The sequence below is a fragment of the Phocoena sinus genome, chromosome 14, assembly GCF_008692025.1.
Source record: "Phocoena sinus isolate mPhoSin1 chromosome 14, mPhoSin1.pri, whole genome shotgun sequence".
In the NCBI taxonomy this organism is placed as follows: Eukaryota; Metazoa; Chordata; class Mammalia; order Artiodactyla; family Phocoenidae; genus Phocoena; species Phocoena sinus.
Window position 1 is genome coordinate 64,493,663 of NC_045776.1, and position 17,941 is coordinate 64,511,603.

General features: G+C 44.6%; 1 protein-coding gene across 6 annotated transcripts in view; it reads right to left on the reverse strand.

Annotated features, from left to right (window-relative positions):
• SPECC1L (sperm antigen with calponin homology and coiled-coil domains 1 like) overlaps positions 1–17,941 on the reverse strand; it is a 123,464-nt gene that overhangs the window by 33,863 nt on the left and 71,660 nt on the right. For all 6 annotated transcript variants that reach the window (XM_032602645.1, XM_032602648.1, XM_032602650.1 and 3 more), the window contains 3 exons: positions 8,453–8,536; positions 5,848–6,004; positions 3,600–3,702 (listed from right to left, as the gene is read on the reverse strand). In XM_032602645.1, the coding sequence (XP_032458536.1) occupies positions 3,600–3,702; positions 5,848–6,004; positions 8,453–8,536 (344 nt within the window). The remainder of the gene's footprint in view (positions 1–3,599; positions 3,703–5,847; positions 6,005–8,452; positions 8,537–17,941) is intronic.

Genomic DNA, 17,941 nt, shown 5'->3' on the forward strand with positions numbered 1-17,941 from the left:
ATATTGACCTTGTATCCTGTAACTCCGCTGGTCTGTTTAGCAGCTCCAAAGGTTTTTATGTGAATTCTTGAAGGTTTTCTAGATAGCAATCATGTCACCTGCAAACAGACAGTTTTACTTCTTCCTTCTCAATGCCTTTTTTTCTTTCTCTTGCCCAGCTGCCCTAGCGAGAACTTCCAATAAAATGTCAATAGAAATGGTGAGAGTGGGCATCCTTTCCTGTTCCTGATCTTATGGGGCAAGCACCTAGTCTTTTACCATTAAGTACGATGGTAGCTGTGGGTTTTCACAGATACCCTTTATCAGGTTGAGAAAGTTCCCTTCTATTCCTAGTTTGTTGTGTTTTTTTTTAATCATGAATGGGTTTTGAATTTTGTCACTTTTTCTGCATCCACTGAGATGATTTTGTGGTTTTTCCCCTTTATTCCACAACATGGTATATTACTTTAATTTTCATATGTTGAACCAACTTTGCATTCCTGGGATAAATCCAACTTGGTCATGGTGCACAATTCCTTTTATTTGCTGCTGGATTCTGTTTGTCCGTATATTTTATTGAGGATTTTTGCATAAGAAATATTGGTCTGTAGTTTTCTTGTGATGTCTTTTTCTGGCTTTGTTATCAGGGTAATACTGGACTCACAGAATGAATTAGGAAATGTTCTCTATTCTATTTTTGGAAGAGTTTGAGAAAGACTGCTGTTAATTCTTCTTTTAAACGTTTGGTATAATTTACCAGTGAAGCCATCAGGCCCTGGGCTTTTCTTTGTTGAAAGTTTTTTGATCACTAATTCTGTTTCTTTAGTTGCTATACGTCTACTCAGATTTTCTTTCTTTCTTTTTTTTAAATATATATATATTTTTTGATGTGGACCATTTTTAAAGTCTTTAGTGAATTTTTTGGTTACAATATTGCTTCTGTTTTATGTTTTGCTTTTTTGGTGGCGAGGCATATGGGATCTTAGCTCCCTGATCAGGGATCGAAACCGTACCCCCTGTGCTGGAAGGTGAAGTCTTTAACCACTGGACCACCAGGGAAGTCCCAGATTTTCTTTCTTCTTGAGTTAATTTTTTAAAATTAATTAATTAATATTTTTGGCTGTATTGGGTCTTCGTTGCGGCGCACGTGCTTTCTCTAGTTGCGGCAAGTGGGGGCTACCTTCGTTGTGGTGCGCCGGTTTCTCATTTCAGTGGCTTCTCTTGTTGCAGAGCACGGGCTCTAGGCACGCGGGCTTCAGTAGTTGCAGCGCGTGGGCTCAGTAGTTGTGGCGCATGGGCTCAGTAGTTGTGGCGCATGGGCTCAGTAGTTGTGGTGCACGGGCTTAGTTGCTCCACGGCACGTGGGATCTTCCAGACCAGGGCTCGAACCCGTGTCCCCTGCATTGGCACGCGGATTCTTAACCACTGTGCCACCAGGCAGGTCCTTGAGTTAATTTTTATAGTTTGTGTACTTTGAGGTATTTGTCAAATTCATCTACGTTAAACAATTTGTTGGTATACTGTTCACAGTATTCCCTTTTAATCCCTTTCATTTCTATAAGGTCATTAGTAATGTCCTCTCCTTTATTCCTGATTCTAGTAATTTTAGTCTCTTTTTTTTTTCCTTTGTCAATCTAGGTAAAGATCTGTAGATTTGCTGATCTTTTCAAAGAACAAACTTCTGGTGTCACTGATGTTCTCTACTGATTCTTCTATCTCCTTTATTTCTGCTCTGACCTTTATTACTTCCTTCCTCTGACTGCTTTAGGCTTAGTCTGCTCTTCTTTTTCTACTTTCTTCAGGTTGACGGTTAGATCATTGATTTGAGATTCTTCTTCTTCTTCTTCTTCTTCTTTTTTTAATCTTTTGGCCACACCGCACAGCGTGTGGGATCTTAGTACCCCAACCAGGGATCAAACCCACACCCCCTGCATTGGAAGAGCAGGGTCTTAACCACTGGCCCGTGAGGGAAGTCCTGATATTCTTCTTCTTTATAAAGATAGGTGTTCACAGCTATAAATTTCCCTGAGAGCTGTTTTTCAGCACCTCTTGCAAACTGTGTTATGTTGTGAATTTTCCTTCAGTTATTAATTTCTAATTTCATTCCATTGTGATCAGAAAAGATACTTTGTGCAATTTCAATCTTTTAAAATTGATGAAGATTTGTTTTATTACTCAACATACAGCCTATCCTGAATGTTCTACGTGCACCTGAGAAGAATACATACTTTGCTGTTGTTGGATAGAGTGTTCAACAGATCTCTCACAGGTCTAATTAGTATATAGTTCATGGTTCAAATCTTCTATGTCCTTGCTAGGTTTTTCTATCTAGCTATATCCCAATCATTTACTTTTTTTTTTTGGCCTAAGCAATTATTTTATAAGTGTACAGTTCAGTGGCATTAAGTACATTCACATGGTTGTGTAACCATCACCAGAATCCATTTCCAGAACTTTCTTCATCTTGCAAACTGTAACTCTGTACCCTTTAAACAATAAATCCCCATCACCCCCTGCCCCCAGCCCCTGGCAACCACCATTCTACTTTCAGTCTTGATGAATGTGACTATTCTACAGAGTTCATATAAGTGGAATCCTAAAATATTTGTACTTCTGTGTATGGCCCATTTCATTTAGCATAATGTCATGGAAGCAACCTAAATGTCCATCAACAGATGAATGGATAACGATGCGGTACATATATATGATAGAATACTACTCAGCCATAAAAAAGAATGAAATAATGCCCTTTGCAGCAACATGGACATAGAGATTATCATATTAAGTGAAGTACGTCAGAGACAAGTATCATATGATATCACTTATGTGTGGAATCTAAAAAAATGATACAAATGAACTTATTTACAAAACAGAAACAGACTCACAGACAGAAAAACAAACTTACTGTTACCAGAGAGGATACTGTCTGTGTGTGTGTGTTGGGGTGGGGGGGATAAATTAGGAGTTTGGGATTAGCAGTTACTAACTACTATATATAAAATAGATAAACAACAAGGTCCTGCTACATAGCAAGGGGAACCATATTCAATGTCTCGTAGTGACCTATAATAGAAAAGAATCTGAAAAAGAATAGAAATATATATATGTATAAATGAATCACTTTGTTATATACCTGAAACTAACACATCATAAATTAACTACACTTCAGTTTTTAAAAAAAGGTTAATTAAAAAAAAGAGAGAGAGACTGACAGGGCAAGAAAGGAGAGGCTATAAAACAGTCCAGATGTGAAATGACAGGGCACAAAGACAGCCCAGTGGGAAGGGGAAAAAGCTAAGAGAAAACTTTAAACATATCAATGATAAGTAAAATCTTAATTTAAAGTAAAATAAATATATTTTCACTCTTAGTCCAGATGAGGCCTTAACAAAAGCAATTAACTGGGACTTAAATGATAAAGTGCTACAACAGCTGAACAAGAGTACTGTAAAGGTTAGCTACTCTGGAAAGGTAAGAAACTTATTTCATCCAAGGGATACTCTGCCACGTTCAGGGTAGACTTGGAACCCAGTGCAGGACTCGTCACTGCTCAGGTGAGCTGCGCCGTCAGCACCTGGCGTGGCAGCTGCTCCCCTGGGACAAAAGAACCATGGGGCTACCTGATAGCCTTCGGTTTTCTTCTGACACCACTTCAGCAAGGCGTTCCTCTTGGATCCTCCATATTCTCTTGCCAACGCCGAAAGAGGGTCCTTCCTTTCTTCCCTGATAAGTGAAAATAAGGAACCCAAGTTGAAATATTTCTTATTTGAGCACCCTTCTAAACCAGAAATCCAACACAACAGAACATTTGAACAGAACAAACGCACACTCAGAGGCAACCAATGGCAAGATGTACCTTCACCCGTTGGATTTTTCCTGTCAATTTTTATGGGTCCCACAGACCCACCACCATCAGGGGGCTCTGCCATCTGTAGGGGGCTCTACTCATTATCCACACGGAAACTGGCAAAGATTCAGCACCACTGCATCTTGGGTTCCTCATTTTCACTTAGGGAACAAAGGAAGGACCCTCTCTTGGCACAGCACCACTGTGCCAGGCCATGTGCATGTGCGGGGCAGGGTGCAGTGAGCAACACAGAGACCCTGCCTCTCAAGGAACTTCAGAGTTTACTACAGGACAGACCAACTACAGAAGCTTGGGGGGAAAAAAAAAATCAATGGCTATACCTTACTCATTTCTTAAAATTATATGGAGGGTACTTTAGGGCACTGTCGACTGCCTTGGAGGCAGAATAAATATCCTGCCCCAGACGAGACACTGAATCAAAAAAGATTTTGTGATCACCCTGGCGATGGAGCAGGGGAGGCATACAACCCACTCCTCCAGTACCCAATCCTTCCTTCCAGAAACTATTCTAGAAGCAGAACAGAATACCAAGGAGCACTCTGTAAGACAACCTGTTTCTTGACAAGCAGCACACTCTTAAAAGCCTGGTCTATTTTTAGTGATGACTCTGCACAAGTAGAGATTCTAGCCCTACGACCCATACACTCAACAGTCCAGTAACTGCCCTAGAGGTTATGATGTTACAGGTGGCTTACTATTATTCTGTCCAGATTCACCCTACAAAGTACGGTAGGAAATCAAAGAGCACACATGTAGAACTGAAGCTTTTCCAAGTGAGAGGTGCACTGAAATAGCACCAATTTTTATTTAGAACCAAAAGTAAAATATGAAAATATTTCAACTTGCAGTTAGACTGCTGTCTTGAAGAAATATACTTTTATGTTCATGTACCTGCCCACCGATTGCTGCCCTGATTTAAAGGGTTCAAAGAAGTTTGTTATAACACCACTGATCACAGGAAATGAGAATGAAGATAAAGGTGATATGTGAATGAAAACAAAAGGGCAAGCCAAAAGAAAAAAAAAAACCTCTATTATGCTCAAAATAAAAGTAACTACTACAATCACTTGTGAAAGGTTTCCTCTAGTTCACACAGGCCATTTTGTTATAGAAACAGCTTAAAAACCATCAAAGACGAGTAAAGTCTATGGGCACAATGAGAAGCTGCAGCAGAGAGCCTCCTAGAGCAGAGGCTGCTCTCCTGGAACACCTTCACTGTACGACAAGGAAGCTAAGGCCAGGAGACACCTTGTGGAGGCTCACAACTTCTAAGTGGGGCACCAGGAAGAGTGCGGGCCCTGCCCCCCAGCGCAGACAGTGCTCCCCCGGGCTTGGCCAGGGCAGCCTGAGCTGCACTCCCCACTGCACCTGGCCTGCCTGACCCGCACTGAGTACGGGACCACTCTTCTAAGAGGTCGGTCCCCGAGAGGCTGGGTTGTATAAGTGAGCATATAATTTGAGTTTGAGACACCAAATATCCCACTTTTACTCAAACTTGTAAGTCAGTATACGGTAAAGTTCTGAAACCCACTTCCATCCCTCCTCCAGTTCGTGTTCAGCCCTCCTGCGCACTCACTGGAGTCACTGGCCCTGCCAGTAGCGCTCACCTTCCTCCCGGTCCCCCACCCTCAAGGCCTCGCTCGAGTTCCCCTCTTCCAGCCTCCCCAACACTCCATCCACACCCCGTTTTCACTAAACTTACTTTTGTACTCAGCTGTTCTCTACTTGAAAAAACCAAAACCAAAAAACCCCACAAAAAACAAAAACACCAGCTGCTTGGGGAAAATAATTCTCTCTTTTACTTTGCTTTACTTTTTCACTTTCATATCATCTTTCCCAATTCTAGGCATAGAAGACTAGATCAGAAAACACTAAATAACACATAAAGAATGAAAATACATCAGTGCTCGAATGCTGTTACTTTATAACCTGATCATTTAATTTCAAAAGGCCAGGAACGGCAGGCATGAAATGCACCAATACTAACTACTGTCCTCTACCTTATCCGGCTTCGAGTGGTGGGGGTCACGGAGGCCGTGGGGGAGGAGGACAGGGACAGCTGTGGCGATGTGGCACCAATGGCCATGAGCGAGGCAGGAGACGTGCCCTCAGGTGCAGAGACATCTCGCTTCATCTCTTCACTGCTTCGTCTGGACACTGAGTGTAAGAAACAGCCATTATGCAATTTATAGCAAAAACATTTTAAGCTGAGTTCTTGAGACATCTTCTTCAGCAGGTCCCCAAAAGAGCAGAAATTATCACACAGGAGGAAAAACTAACATTCTCTTTAACTTACTGATAACTTGAAAGGATTTTTTTTTTTTCCATTTTAAAAAACTGTAGGGGGCTTCTCTGGTGGCGCAGTGGTTGAGAATCTGCCTGCCAATGCAGGGGACACGCGTTCGAGCCCTGGTCTGGGAAGATCCCACATGCCACGGAGCAACTAGGCCCGTGAGCCACTACTGAGCCTACGCATCTGGAGCCTGTGCTCCGCAACAAGAGGGGCCGCAATGGTGAGAGGCCCGCGCACCGCAATGAAGAGTGGGCCCCGCTTGCCACAACTAGAGAAAGCCCTCGCACAGAAACGAAGATCCAACACAGCCAAAAATAAAAATAAATTAAAACAAACAAAACAAAAAAAACTGTGAAAAAGGTACAGTTGTTGAAATATGCACAGAAGCCCACATTCCCTGAAGGCAAGGAGTGTGTCTCATCCACCCTTAACACTCAAAGCACCCACCTGGCCCACAGTGAGTCCCCCGCAAACCTGCGTTCAACTACTAACGTGACCAAAGCCAAAGGCTAACTAAAGCAACATTCACTTTCAACCAAAATCAACACAACCCTTCTGAACGTGGCCAAAAACACTGCTGAAGAGACAGAAAGGAAAGATGCTTTGTTACAGGGCCACACTTAATTCTGGGTCAAGATTTTTTTTTTTTTTTGGCTGCCTTGGGTCTTCATTGCTGCGCGTGGGCTCTCTCTAGTTGTGGTGAGCGGGGACTACTCTTTGTTGTGGTGCATGGGCTTCTCATTGCAATGGCTTCTCTTGTTGCAGAGCAAGGGCTCTAGGCGTGCGGGCTTCAGTAGTTGAGGCGCATGGGCTTAGTTGCTCCACGGCATGTGGGATCTTCCCGGAACAGGGATCGAACCCATGTCCCCTGCATTAGCAGGCAGATTCTTAACCACTGCGCCACCAGGGAAGTCCCAAGCCACGTTTTAAAAAACATGAATCAACAAAACAGAAAAGCAAAAGGTGTCGTGTCAAGTCAACTACCGAGGATAAGAACAATCAGGAAAGTCCTATTTTGAAAGCGTAAGGCAATACGCCTTGTTGGAATTACGAAAGTCCTGAGAACTGGGAGGTGGAAGCAGCCATTGCAGCCGTTGAAAACGGAGCCACAACAGAAGCGGCTTTCTGGCCACGATGACGTGAGATGCGAGACAAGGCTCCTGACCTCAGAGTCTCTCACGTCAGATGATGCTGGAAGCGAGGGAGCCATTACTGCATCATCCCAGGCTGGCTGTAATGCAATCATGCCAAACACCAGTAATTTCCCCCGGATGACTGGAACTGCACCCTTTCATTGACTAAACTTCTCCTGATGATTTTAGGATAGCCACAGCAGACTATAACTCGGCAAAAGCTAAGAGGTGTGTTTAAAGATCGAGAGGAGACATGCTTTCTCCTATTACAAGATCTTATCAGAGTGATCCACTTGCATATTTGACATAATTTTATAATTATTCTGCCTTTTCCTTTCAATGTCAGATCTCTGTATGCCTTAAATCGGCAGTTTCTTTTAAGTGGTATGCTAGGAAATTGGATGAGAACACCTTTGATAATTTTATATCAAACAGAGGAAACAGACTGAGAAAGAATCAGAAGAACTCTGTTACAGGAAAAGGCTCTGGATCTGGGCTTTGGGGGTGGTGATTTTGGCTGGACTTCCCACTGATTTAAAGACCCAGCTACGATGTACAAAAACTGTACTAACTTAAACCCACATACAAGCGGGGCACACACCATAGGAGGCAGGGTTATAAGAATCTCTCCTTTCCTGGTCCAATTTCTAGTTGAGCTATTAAGGGTTAAAAAAAGGCCACAAGGGGAAAATAATATGAACACTGATAAACTGAAGAGTTAGCTCTAGGAGACCGAAAAAGTAAGCCCATCAAATTCATCATTGTAAAATGGCTGTAACACTGGAAAAATCGGGCTTCTGGAGAATTTTTGGTGTGCTCTGAAATAACCCTTCAAAAACAGTCATGACACATCTTGTGATAAATATTTTAACCTTTCACAGCTACCCAACTTTGTATGAACCTATATTTTCAGTGTATCTTCTAACCCACTCTAGGCACTTAATGAACACTTGTTAAGTGAATGGAACTATCTAGCTCTCATTTTTTATTTTTGAAATCAGGGCCACGAAATGTGATTTCTATGAAATGTGTAAGATACAATAGGGGAAATTCAGAGTGAAAAACAATCAACTAAAGAGGCAACTAAGGTTAAATAAACCTAAAGAGAAAGTACTCGGTACCATCACTAAAACTTCTGGAAGAATCTTTTTAAAAGAAATTTCAGATAAAAAGTATTACCTGAGATGGTCTTGGCACTTTCCATGGCAGGTACTCTCGGCAGAGAAGCAGGTCGGCTGGTTGAAGATGTTCTTAGTAGATGCTCTGCACAGGGTGGAAAGCGTCACAGTAAAGAGACCTGACCCTGAATTTCAAGAGGCAAAGGCAGCAGGAAGGTGAGTTTTGCTCCCTCTGCCCCTGAGGCTCGTCTGTCCCTCCTTCCCATCCAGGGCACCTCAACGGCTCCCCACAGAGTCCCCTATACAAAACAACTCCCATAGACAAGGACCAAGGGAAAACATCTCATTCAACTTTTATTTCTAGGGATGAGACATGCAACACAGATGAACACTTCTAAACCACCGACTGCTACTTACCTCTGATGCAATTCAACCAAAATTCCAAGATCCCCCACTGCATCTAGGTCTAAAAGTACAAACTAAATCAAAGCCTTGCCCTGTGTGCCTACAGTTAGTGGAGGAGCCATACGTGTCTACAACCAGAGACAAGTCAGGATGGAAACTGGAATAAGAGAATGATAAAGCACTATCAAGCCACAAAGAGGGATTTCCCTGGTGGCACAGTGGTTAAGACTCTGCACTCCCAATGCAAGGGGCCCAGGTTCGATCCTTGGCCCGGGAACTAGATCCCACTTGCATGCCGCAACTAAGAGTTCACAACTAAGGAGCCGGCAAGCTGCAACTAAGACCCGGTTCAACCAACCAAATAAATAAATAAAAAGATCTATCAAGCCACAGAGGTAGAAGCCATTTGCTTCGACTTCAGGCATCGGGAAGCCTTCAGCAGCATAATGACATGAATTAGTCTGTCAGATGGCTGGCTTCACTAATGGAGAACAGGGCTGGGGAACAGTATTCAGCCAGATGACATTCAGAGCAGAAGTAGAAGGACATTCAAGTTAGAGGACAATAAATCCCAGCATGGCTGAACCACGGGGCGGGGGGGGAGGGAACAGAGAGGGCAGCAGGGGGATAGCTCTAAAGCGGGGATGTGGCTAACTGACAAGAGCCTCACTGCCTGGCATGTGGACTTCAGTCTGAGGGCAGCGAGGACCCTCAGGAGGGACACAACCAGATCCTGCCTCCCCGTCAAGGGCACAGCTCTGCCTGTTCTCGCTGAACACAGGCTGAGCTGGAGTCTCTGAAGTTCCCCGAGCCCTGGCACAGTGGTTCCCTTGCCCCCTCAGCCCGGCCAAATTCACCAGCCTTTGGGCCCAGTCTGACACCCCTTCCTCAGCACCTGCTCCCCAAAATGCGTGCCCCAGACACAGGCTGGCCCGCCTCTGACCTCGGTGACAAGCCCAGCGAGGCTGTCACCAGGCCAGGACAACAAGCAAGGAAGGCTGGATGTGTCCCGCCTGGTCCAGTGTGTCAGGGACATGTGATGGGGCTGGGCTAAGTGAAGACAGTTAGTCCTGTCTGAGAACAAACACACTGGACGGGGAAAGGTGGGATCAACCAGACACCAGTCAAACAGCCCCATCAGCACTTCGTTTTAAGAATTAACAAATTTAAAAACTACTCCCTCTCAGAATATCGTGATGTCAAAAGTAATGGCCTACCACAGCATCTTTCAAGGAGAGCACATCTTTCATGCCAAATGTGTTTTCTACGCGTGTGAGGACTATGTGGTTGTGACCTCACAGCACTCTGAAGGGAGGCTCCAGAAGACAGGACTCACACAGCCCATAGCCACTACGACTTTCTTATCCTGAACCAACAAAGCCTCGGCGCAGAGCCCACCAGCAAGCAACGGTCAAAGTTCTGAACTCTGTGGTGCTTGCACTCATCTTCACGGGAAGAGCACATTATGCACAGACTGACAGACAAAGCAAAGTTCGTGGAACATGGCGAGAGTAGGAAATAGGAGTCAACATTTTAAATTTAGTCCAAATGTCCACTTCACAGTTACGAGACTGGTCATGTCCCTGAAGCCTTCATCTCCCAAAGAACACAGCACATGAGGAAAATGAGGACAGATTACAGACACACGGGTCAGAACAAGGAGGGTGCCAGCCGAGAGCAAGCGGGAGGCGCCCCATCTCCGTCTCTGCCACTGGGCACATGGAAGGTGCGCGACTGAGGCACGGTGCACAGACCTGCCGCCTACCCAGTGCGGCCTGCTCTCACTGCATGTCTAAGGATCCAAATCCGTCTCAACTCAGTAGACAGTCCCTGGCACAGGCCAACGCTGCCCTTCTGAGAAGGTACAAAAAGGCACTGTTCGGAGGCACCTTCCAATGGGCACAGCGCTGCCTGCCGCTCCGGGTGGTGTTCTCACTGCTGCTTGCGACACCAGCCACGGAACGAGCACAGGCCCCTCCGCTGCTGCAGCAGCGGCTAGATTACAGCTTCACGTCAAACTGCCGGAGAATCCCTCTTTGGGAAATAAGATTAGTGTGTCACAATCAGACGTGGCAGGCAGAAGAGAGCTGACGTTACAGTAATCAGGTCTACTCTATTGCCATATGGAGCTATTCTTGTCTTTAATCCACTCATTAAACAAAAACCACGTGGGTGTCCATGACTTGCCAGGCACTGGGCATGATGCAAAGGTCAGAGAAAGGAGGAAAGAAGGCAGCAACTTGCCCTCCTGGAACTCAGAGTCTACAGCGGAAGCCAGACATTTAAAAAATCGCTGCGCGTGAGGGATGCAGGAAAGAAGCAGTAAAAGGGGCTCTGGGAACACAGCAGGGGACGTGACCTGCTCTTGAGAGGAGGTCCGGAAAGGCCTCCTCGGGAAACGACATCTCAGTTAAGACTAGAAGGATAATTAATAGCTTTTATACAGGCAAGGGAGAGCGTGTTCCCAGCACAGTGTTCAGCAGACACCAAAGGAAATCTAGGACACCAGTGCTGTGAGGGCTGGCGAGGCTGGAAGGCCAAAGCAGGCCAGGCTGAAGAGTGTGGCCTTCACCCACTGGCAACATGGAGCCAGTGATGGTGTCTCGGGTGGACATCCTTCCAGCTGCAGGGGGTGGGAGGGCAACAGTGCATGCAGGGTGATGAGTTATACCCAGAGCAGAGAGCAGAGAGCCTGGACCCAGGTGGTACCAGGGGAGATGGGAGAAGTACACAGATTCAAGGGCTCTTCAATGAGGCAGAATCAACAGACTTGCTGACCACCTGGAAATGGTGGAGATAGAAAGGAGGTTCCACATACAGAGATAAGAGAGAAGAAGAGGACTCTGGGAGGGAAAGAGATGAGGACACATGCAATTTGAGGACCCGATAAGATATCCAGGGAAAGATGTGGAGTGCAGGTTTGATCCCTGGTTGGGGAGCTAAGATTCCACATGTCTCGGGGCCAAAAAACCAAAGCATAAAACGGAAGCAATATTGTAACAAATAAAGACTTTAAAAATGGTCCACATCAAAAAATCTTTTATAAATAAATAAATAAATAAAAATAAAAATAGGAGCCTAAGGATTTCCCTGGCGGTCCAGTGGTTAGGACTCTGAGCTTCCACCACAAGGTGCACGGGTTCGATCCCCGGTCGGGGAACTAAGATCCTGCAAGCTGCGTGGTGTGGCCAAAAAAAATACAATAAAATACAAAATTAAAAAAAAAAAAACGACTCTTAAAAAAAATAAAAATAGGAGCCTAAATACCCAACTCCTGCTCATTGAGGAGTAGTTCCAAACACACTAATGTTCCTGCTGAAAATAACGGTTATATCTTGAAAACATACAAACATCAACTACTTAAAAGCACTGAAGAGAAACTAAAAGCAGGCAGAAAATGAAAGAAATCTGCATTTAGAAGGAACTGGCACTGGGTGAGTTTCCTAGTTTTATGACTATAGGTGTGAGTGTAGGCCCCACCTGAGGCCATACAGGGCAGCTGAAATTTGGTAGAAAACCCAGGGTCTTATCATTGCCTCGAAGAAGCAGAGGAGATATCTCAGGACAACCAAAGCTGCTGGAAAGCAAGGGGGTTGGGGAAATACCAGAAAGGAAAGAATCACAAATTTTGTATATAAACTCTGCTCGTATCCCACTGACCTCTGAAATCCACAAGCACTCAGATTCCAAGGAGTTGAATTAAGGAAAAACAGCTGAACAGTTATTTCAACTGAAGGAAAGAGGTTAGAGTTTGAGGTGAACCAAGTTAACTGTTTGCTAACAAAACCAATTTTCTGCAGAGGAACAAGACAGAATTCAGAATCTCTACAATGTGTAATTCACACTGCCCAGAATACAATCCAAAATTACTAGACATACAAAGAAAAAGAAAAAGTGACTCATACTCAAAAAAGAAATGGAAACCCACCCAAAGATGACTTATATGTTGGAATTAGCAGAAAAGCATTTAAAGCAGCTACTGCAAATATGTTCAACATTATAAAGGAAAATATGTTCTCAACAAATGAATACGAAATCTCAGCTGAAACTGCTGAGACAGTATGAGACATGCCCTTCCTGAGATGCAATGCAAAAGACAGCCTAAAGCTGAAATTAGGGCAGACACAGAAAAATCCTCTGGAGCACTCGCCCCACTCTAAACACAAAGTATCACCAGAGCAACTGGAAGCCTGCTGTGCACTGAGGACATCACAGCAACAACAAAACTCAAACCCAGCCCAGCTCCTGAGCAGATTAACTCAAACTCTGACATTAAACACCTAGAAGGAAAGAGGTGCCCATGTCAAGGCATAAAACTGCTGTCCTACACAAGATTCCCAGCTTTCAACAATTATAAAATATACAAAAAGCAAGAAAAAACAATACATCCAGCTCACTGCATCAAGACAGCAAGTAATCAATAAACCAGACTTGGACATGGCACAGATGCTGCAACTATCTGACAGGTCATTTAAAATAACTATGATTAATTATGTTAAAGCCAACATGCAACAGTTACAATTTCCTATTTGATTTTCACTTATAGTTTCCACCTCTCTGCTGAAATTAGACAAATAAAACTGTGAGAACCACATCTCTGGTTCTCAACTGGGGCAGTTTTGCCAACATACCAAGGTCTCGAGGCATTTTTGGTTGTCACAACTAGGGGAGTGGGGTGCTACTAGGACCTTACCAGCTAGTGGGTAGAGGCCAGGGATGCTGCCAAACACCCTACAATGCAGCAAACAGAGAATGAATTTTATGCATATACTTAAAAAAAAAATCAACCGGAATTGTGGGTGGGGGGGAATGAAATGCAAACTGTGATAAAACTAATCTAACTGTATTACAAAAGCATGACCTAATCACAACGAGAGAGAGGTGAAAAAAGGAGCTGACCTAAGTAACTGTGAGAAGAATGTTGTTTCGAGTGGAGACTCTCAGGCTAAACACAAAAAGGACTGTACACAAACACTGCACTCTGCTACATTTGCTTCTCACAGGGTACGGTTTAGCAATTTTGAAACTACTGTACATGTATAAACTCATGATTTTTGATAGAGAAATAATCATCACGTGTGTACGTATGGGTTGGTGCACATACATACAGTCTTCCTGGCTCTGTCCAGAGAGGAGCTGGAGGAGGTGAAACCTCAGTAGTAATGGGTACGCCTCGCACCCAGATCTCGTTTTCTAAATACTACTGATTCCACAGCTAGTGCAGGGGAAAAAACAAGCCTGGATCATCTGTGGTGCCCCAAAGTAAGAAAGTGCTTTGGCACTTTGGTGGGGTGGGGGATGAAAAGAGCTCCCAATGATCAACGTTGGAATAACATGAGCAGCAAAATAAATAATAGTAATAGACTAACCCAAAGAATAAAATAAATATCCACGAGTCCATACTAATACAAATAAGGGCTATAAATATAACAATAAGTATAATAATATAACACAAATGATTCCTTACAGGAAGAATGAGGAAACAGAAAATCACCGCTAGAGCACAGTACTAACTGCTGCAGGCAAAATGCACAAACAGATGCTAAAATCAGTGAGAGGAAGTTTAAGCAGGAATAGGATATTTATTATTCACTAGCAGACAACCGCTTCAACCAAGTGATCCAGGTCACGTCACCAGTAACAGGACACATCAACATCACGTGCCCCTGACGTGATGCACGTAGACAGGCACATCACCTTGTGCTGCCCTTCCCAGCAGTACGTAACCTCAGCCTAAGCAGGAGAAAACATCAGACAAGCCCATCTTGAGAGACATTCTAAAAAATAACTGACCAGTACTCTTTAAAGTGTCAAGGTTCTAAAAGACAGGGAGAGGGAAAAGCTGCTGCAGAACGGTGGAGACTCAAGGAGGTAAGACAACTCGGTGCAAACTGGGGTCCTGCGTTTGATCCTGGAACAGAAAAGGGACAGCAGTGGAACAGTCGGTGAGATTCAGAGACTGCACTTCAGTTAATAACATTTCCACGATATTGCTTTCCTACTTTTTTTTTTGGCTGTACACGGGCGTCTCACTGTTGTGGCCTCTCCCGTTGTGGAGCACAGGCTCCAGACACGCAGGCTCAGCGGCCATGGCTCACGGGCCTAGCCGCTCCGTGGCATGTGGGATCTTCCCGGACCGGGGCATGAACCCATGTCCCCTGCATCGGCAGGCGGACTCTCAACCACTGCGCCACCAGGGAAGCCCTTGCTTTCCTACTTTTGATAATTGTTCTATGGTTATGTAGTTTGTCCACATAAGGGAAGCTGGGTGAAGGATTTTTTTTTTCTTTTTTGGCCTTGTGGCTTGTGGGATCTTAGTTCCCTGACCAGGGATTGAACCTGTGCCCCCTGCAATGGAAGTGTGGAGTCTTAACCACTGGACCACCAGGGAAGTCCGTGCGTGAAGGATTTAAGAGAAGTCCAATACTTCTGTAACTCTTCTGCAAGTCTAAACTTATCTCAAAACAAAGAGTTGAGAGACAGACAGAACACCTTAAACAAATAGTGCAATGCATGCTTATTGCAACAAGGTACTGACTGCAACTTACCTTGAAACACATTTAAAAAAGATGAACTGAAGGAAAGATAGAAGGATGGATAAATATGTGATAAAGCGAACATAGCAAAGTGCCATAGAATCGAGGTAGTGAGATGTGGATACGTGACTTCTTTCCACTTTTCTGTATGCTTGAAATTTTACATAATAATATGGAGAAAATATGGGAGCCTAGATGGTTTGGTTTATCAAGACAAATACTAAGAACTACAGGGAAGGAAAGACCTTTGGAAGTGAACAGATACCCATTAGGCTGTAAATACAGGAGGGTAGCATTTCTATCTGAATTTCTCCTTGAAATTTCCCAGCTAGGGCTGGATCTAGGGCTGGGCCAGAATCTGACTTAGACCTACCCTTTGGAGAATGCAAATTGCTGTGAAACTTTTAAATAAAAGGTTCTTTTTATTTTAATTTAAAACAAAGATTTGGCTTTCTAGTAAAACCTCCTAACTTTGTATCACATTCATTACATGTACCTTCACCATAAATAAATTTTTTCAAAATAATGCATTTTTAAAAAGGTTTACATCTCTATCCTCAACACAATTTAGACAGATGATCACAGCAAGAATCTCTTTACAGAACATGGCTATCCTTGGACTAATCAGCTCTCTCGGATCCTTGTACATCTGAGCTGATGACACCAACACCACACTCAGGTCCCACTGACGCTGGGCAACCCCAGGCTCCCTAACCATCTGCATCGCCCAGCCGAGGTCTCTGCTTGCACTGGGCCTTCTAAGATCACTGTGCAAGGGGACAGTGGGGACAGTGAAGACCCTCCCAACTGCCTGTATCCACGTACCTGCTTAGGCTACAAACACCAACTCATATCTTATCTACAAATATTCACCTGTCATGACCCAGACCACAGAATTCAACTGCCAACAATACCAACAAAAGAGCATTTGATTAGTCCATTTATAATAAGATCTCTGGTCTAAAACATTTTCCTGCAACTGACATACAAGCATGATGAAAGACAGAAAAAAACCCACACCTTTTATAAAATACTTAACTGGAAAAACCAACAAATTATCCAATTTAAGTATAGTAGAACAAGAGGCAGCACTTTTCAAGTTTTCAGGAATGAAGCCATTGAAATTTTCAACCTGAAAATCACAGGCTGTGTTGTGTGACTTCGGCCAGGACAGAAGAGACAATCAGGGGAGAAAAGCACCTCCAGCAGAGCTCAGAACTACTCTCTTAACTGGCATGGAGAACCACGGTGGTTTTTTATGAACTAGAATCATTTGGTTGTTCTCAGTTTTGTAAGTGGTTTCTTTCCCTAGTGACTGTTTAAGATAAAAGGTTACACTATCAACAAATTCTCAGATACAAATTCACCCAAGTGTATTTCCCTCTCTCTTGTATTTGCAGTTTCAACTAAGCCCAGTTAAGGCACCAGAACAGACAGAAGTGGAGAATGTGGCTGGCACTTGCAGGCAGACTGCACACACAATGTGCCCAATGGTGTTATCATATGACCATTACCAATAATAAAAAGAAGAGAGCCAAAAAGAGGTTTAATTCGGCAGAGCCTCAGAGACACCTAACACATTTTGTCTGCGTCTTCAATAACCTTGGCTGGCAGACCTTCCACACCCACCTTCCACCTATAAAGCCAGGCTAAGAGCAAAACTAAATGGTAATCTCTGCCCAGTTTCCCAAACTTGTCCCTTCCTAAGAATCACTTGGGGTGCTTGTGAAAATGAAGTTTCCAAGCTCCCTTCCTGGAGAGTCCATGTCAGCAGATCTGAGACGAGGCCCCGGATTCCACATTTTACCAAGTGACTCAGGTAAATCTTATCAACAGGTAAGTTTGAGAAACACCACTGATGCTGCAAAGGTTTCCCCAGTAAACCTTGTGCTGCTGTGGGCCAATCAAGATGAGCGGGGAAGGTAGCCTTGAAAGGGGAGAAGCCCCCTTCGGACGTAGTAACAGAGTGAGTACAGACAGGAGAGAGAGGCCCTGGGCACAGCACCCCTCACAGGCCAGGCAGGAGGACTGAGCACAGGAGACGGAGGAGGAGATGCAGAGTAGGCGTGAAGGACACCAGAAAGAACATCCAGGGGTGGGCGGGCTCAACACAGCCAGATGCTGCCCATAGCCACTGACACCGTGGACCACAGCAGCTCGGGTGGACAGGAGAGGGTACAAAGCTGACCACAGGGGTAAGAGAGCCTTGGGAGAGGGAGCCAAGGCCCTGAGCTAGATGTTCACGATGACCCCGACTTACACAAGGAAACAGCATCCAAGAGGTCAGCAGCAGGACCCGTGACCACACACACAATCCCTGGATCCATCTGGGGGCCAGGGTGGGAACTCGGCACAGATGTAAAGGGAGACTTTAAACCATCCACACTTGTTCCCTTAGCAGGAGGACCTTCCGAGGGGAGAAAAGAGCTCAGGCCACAGCTAACACAGGAACCAGAAGCTGAAGCCGGGATGGAAGGCACGTCTGCAGGGGCAGTGGCAACAGCACTGTCCTGGGCTCCACCGTCCCCCCTGTACGCAAACTGCCCACTGAACCCCATACCTGGCAGCCCCCCGGAGCCCACAGAGCCAGTCCTCTGCTTCTCTCCCCC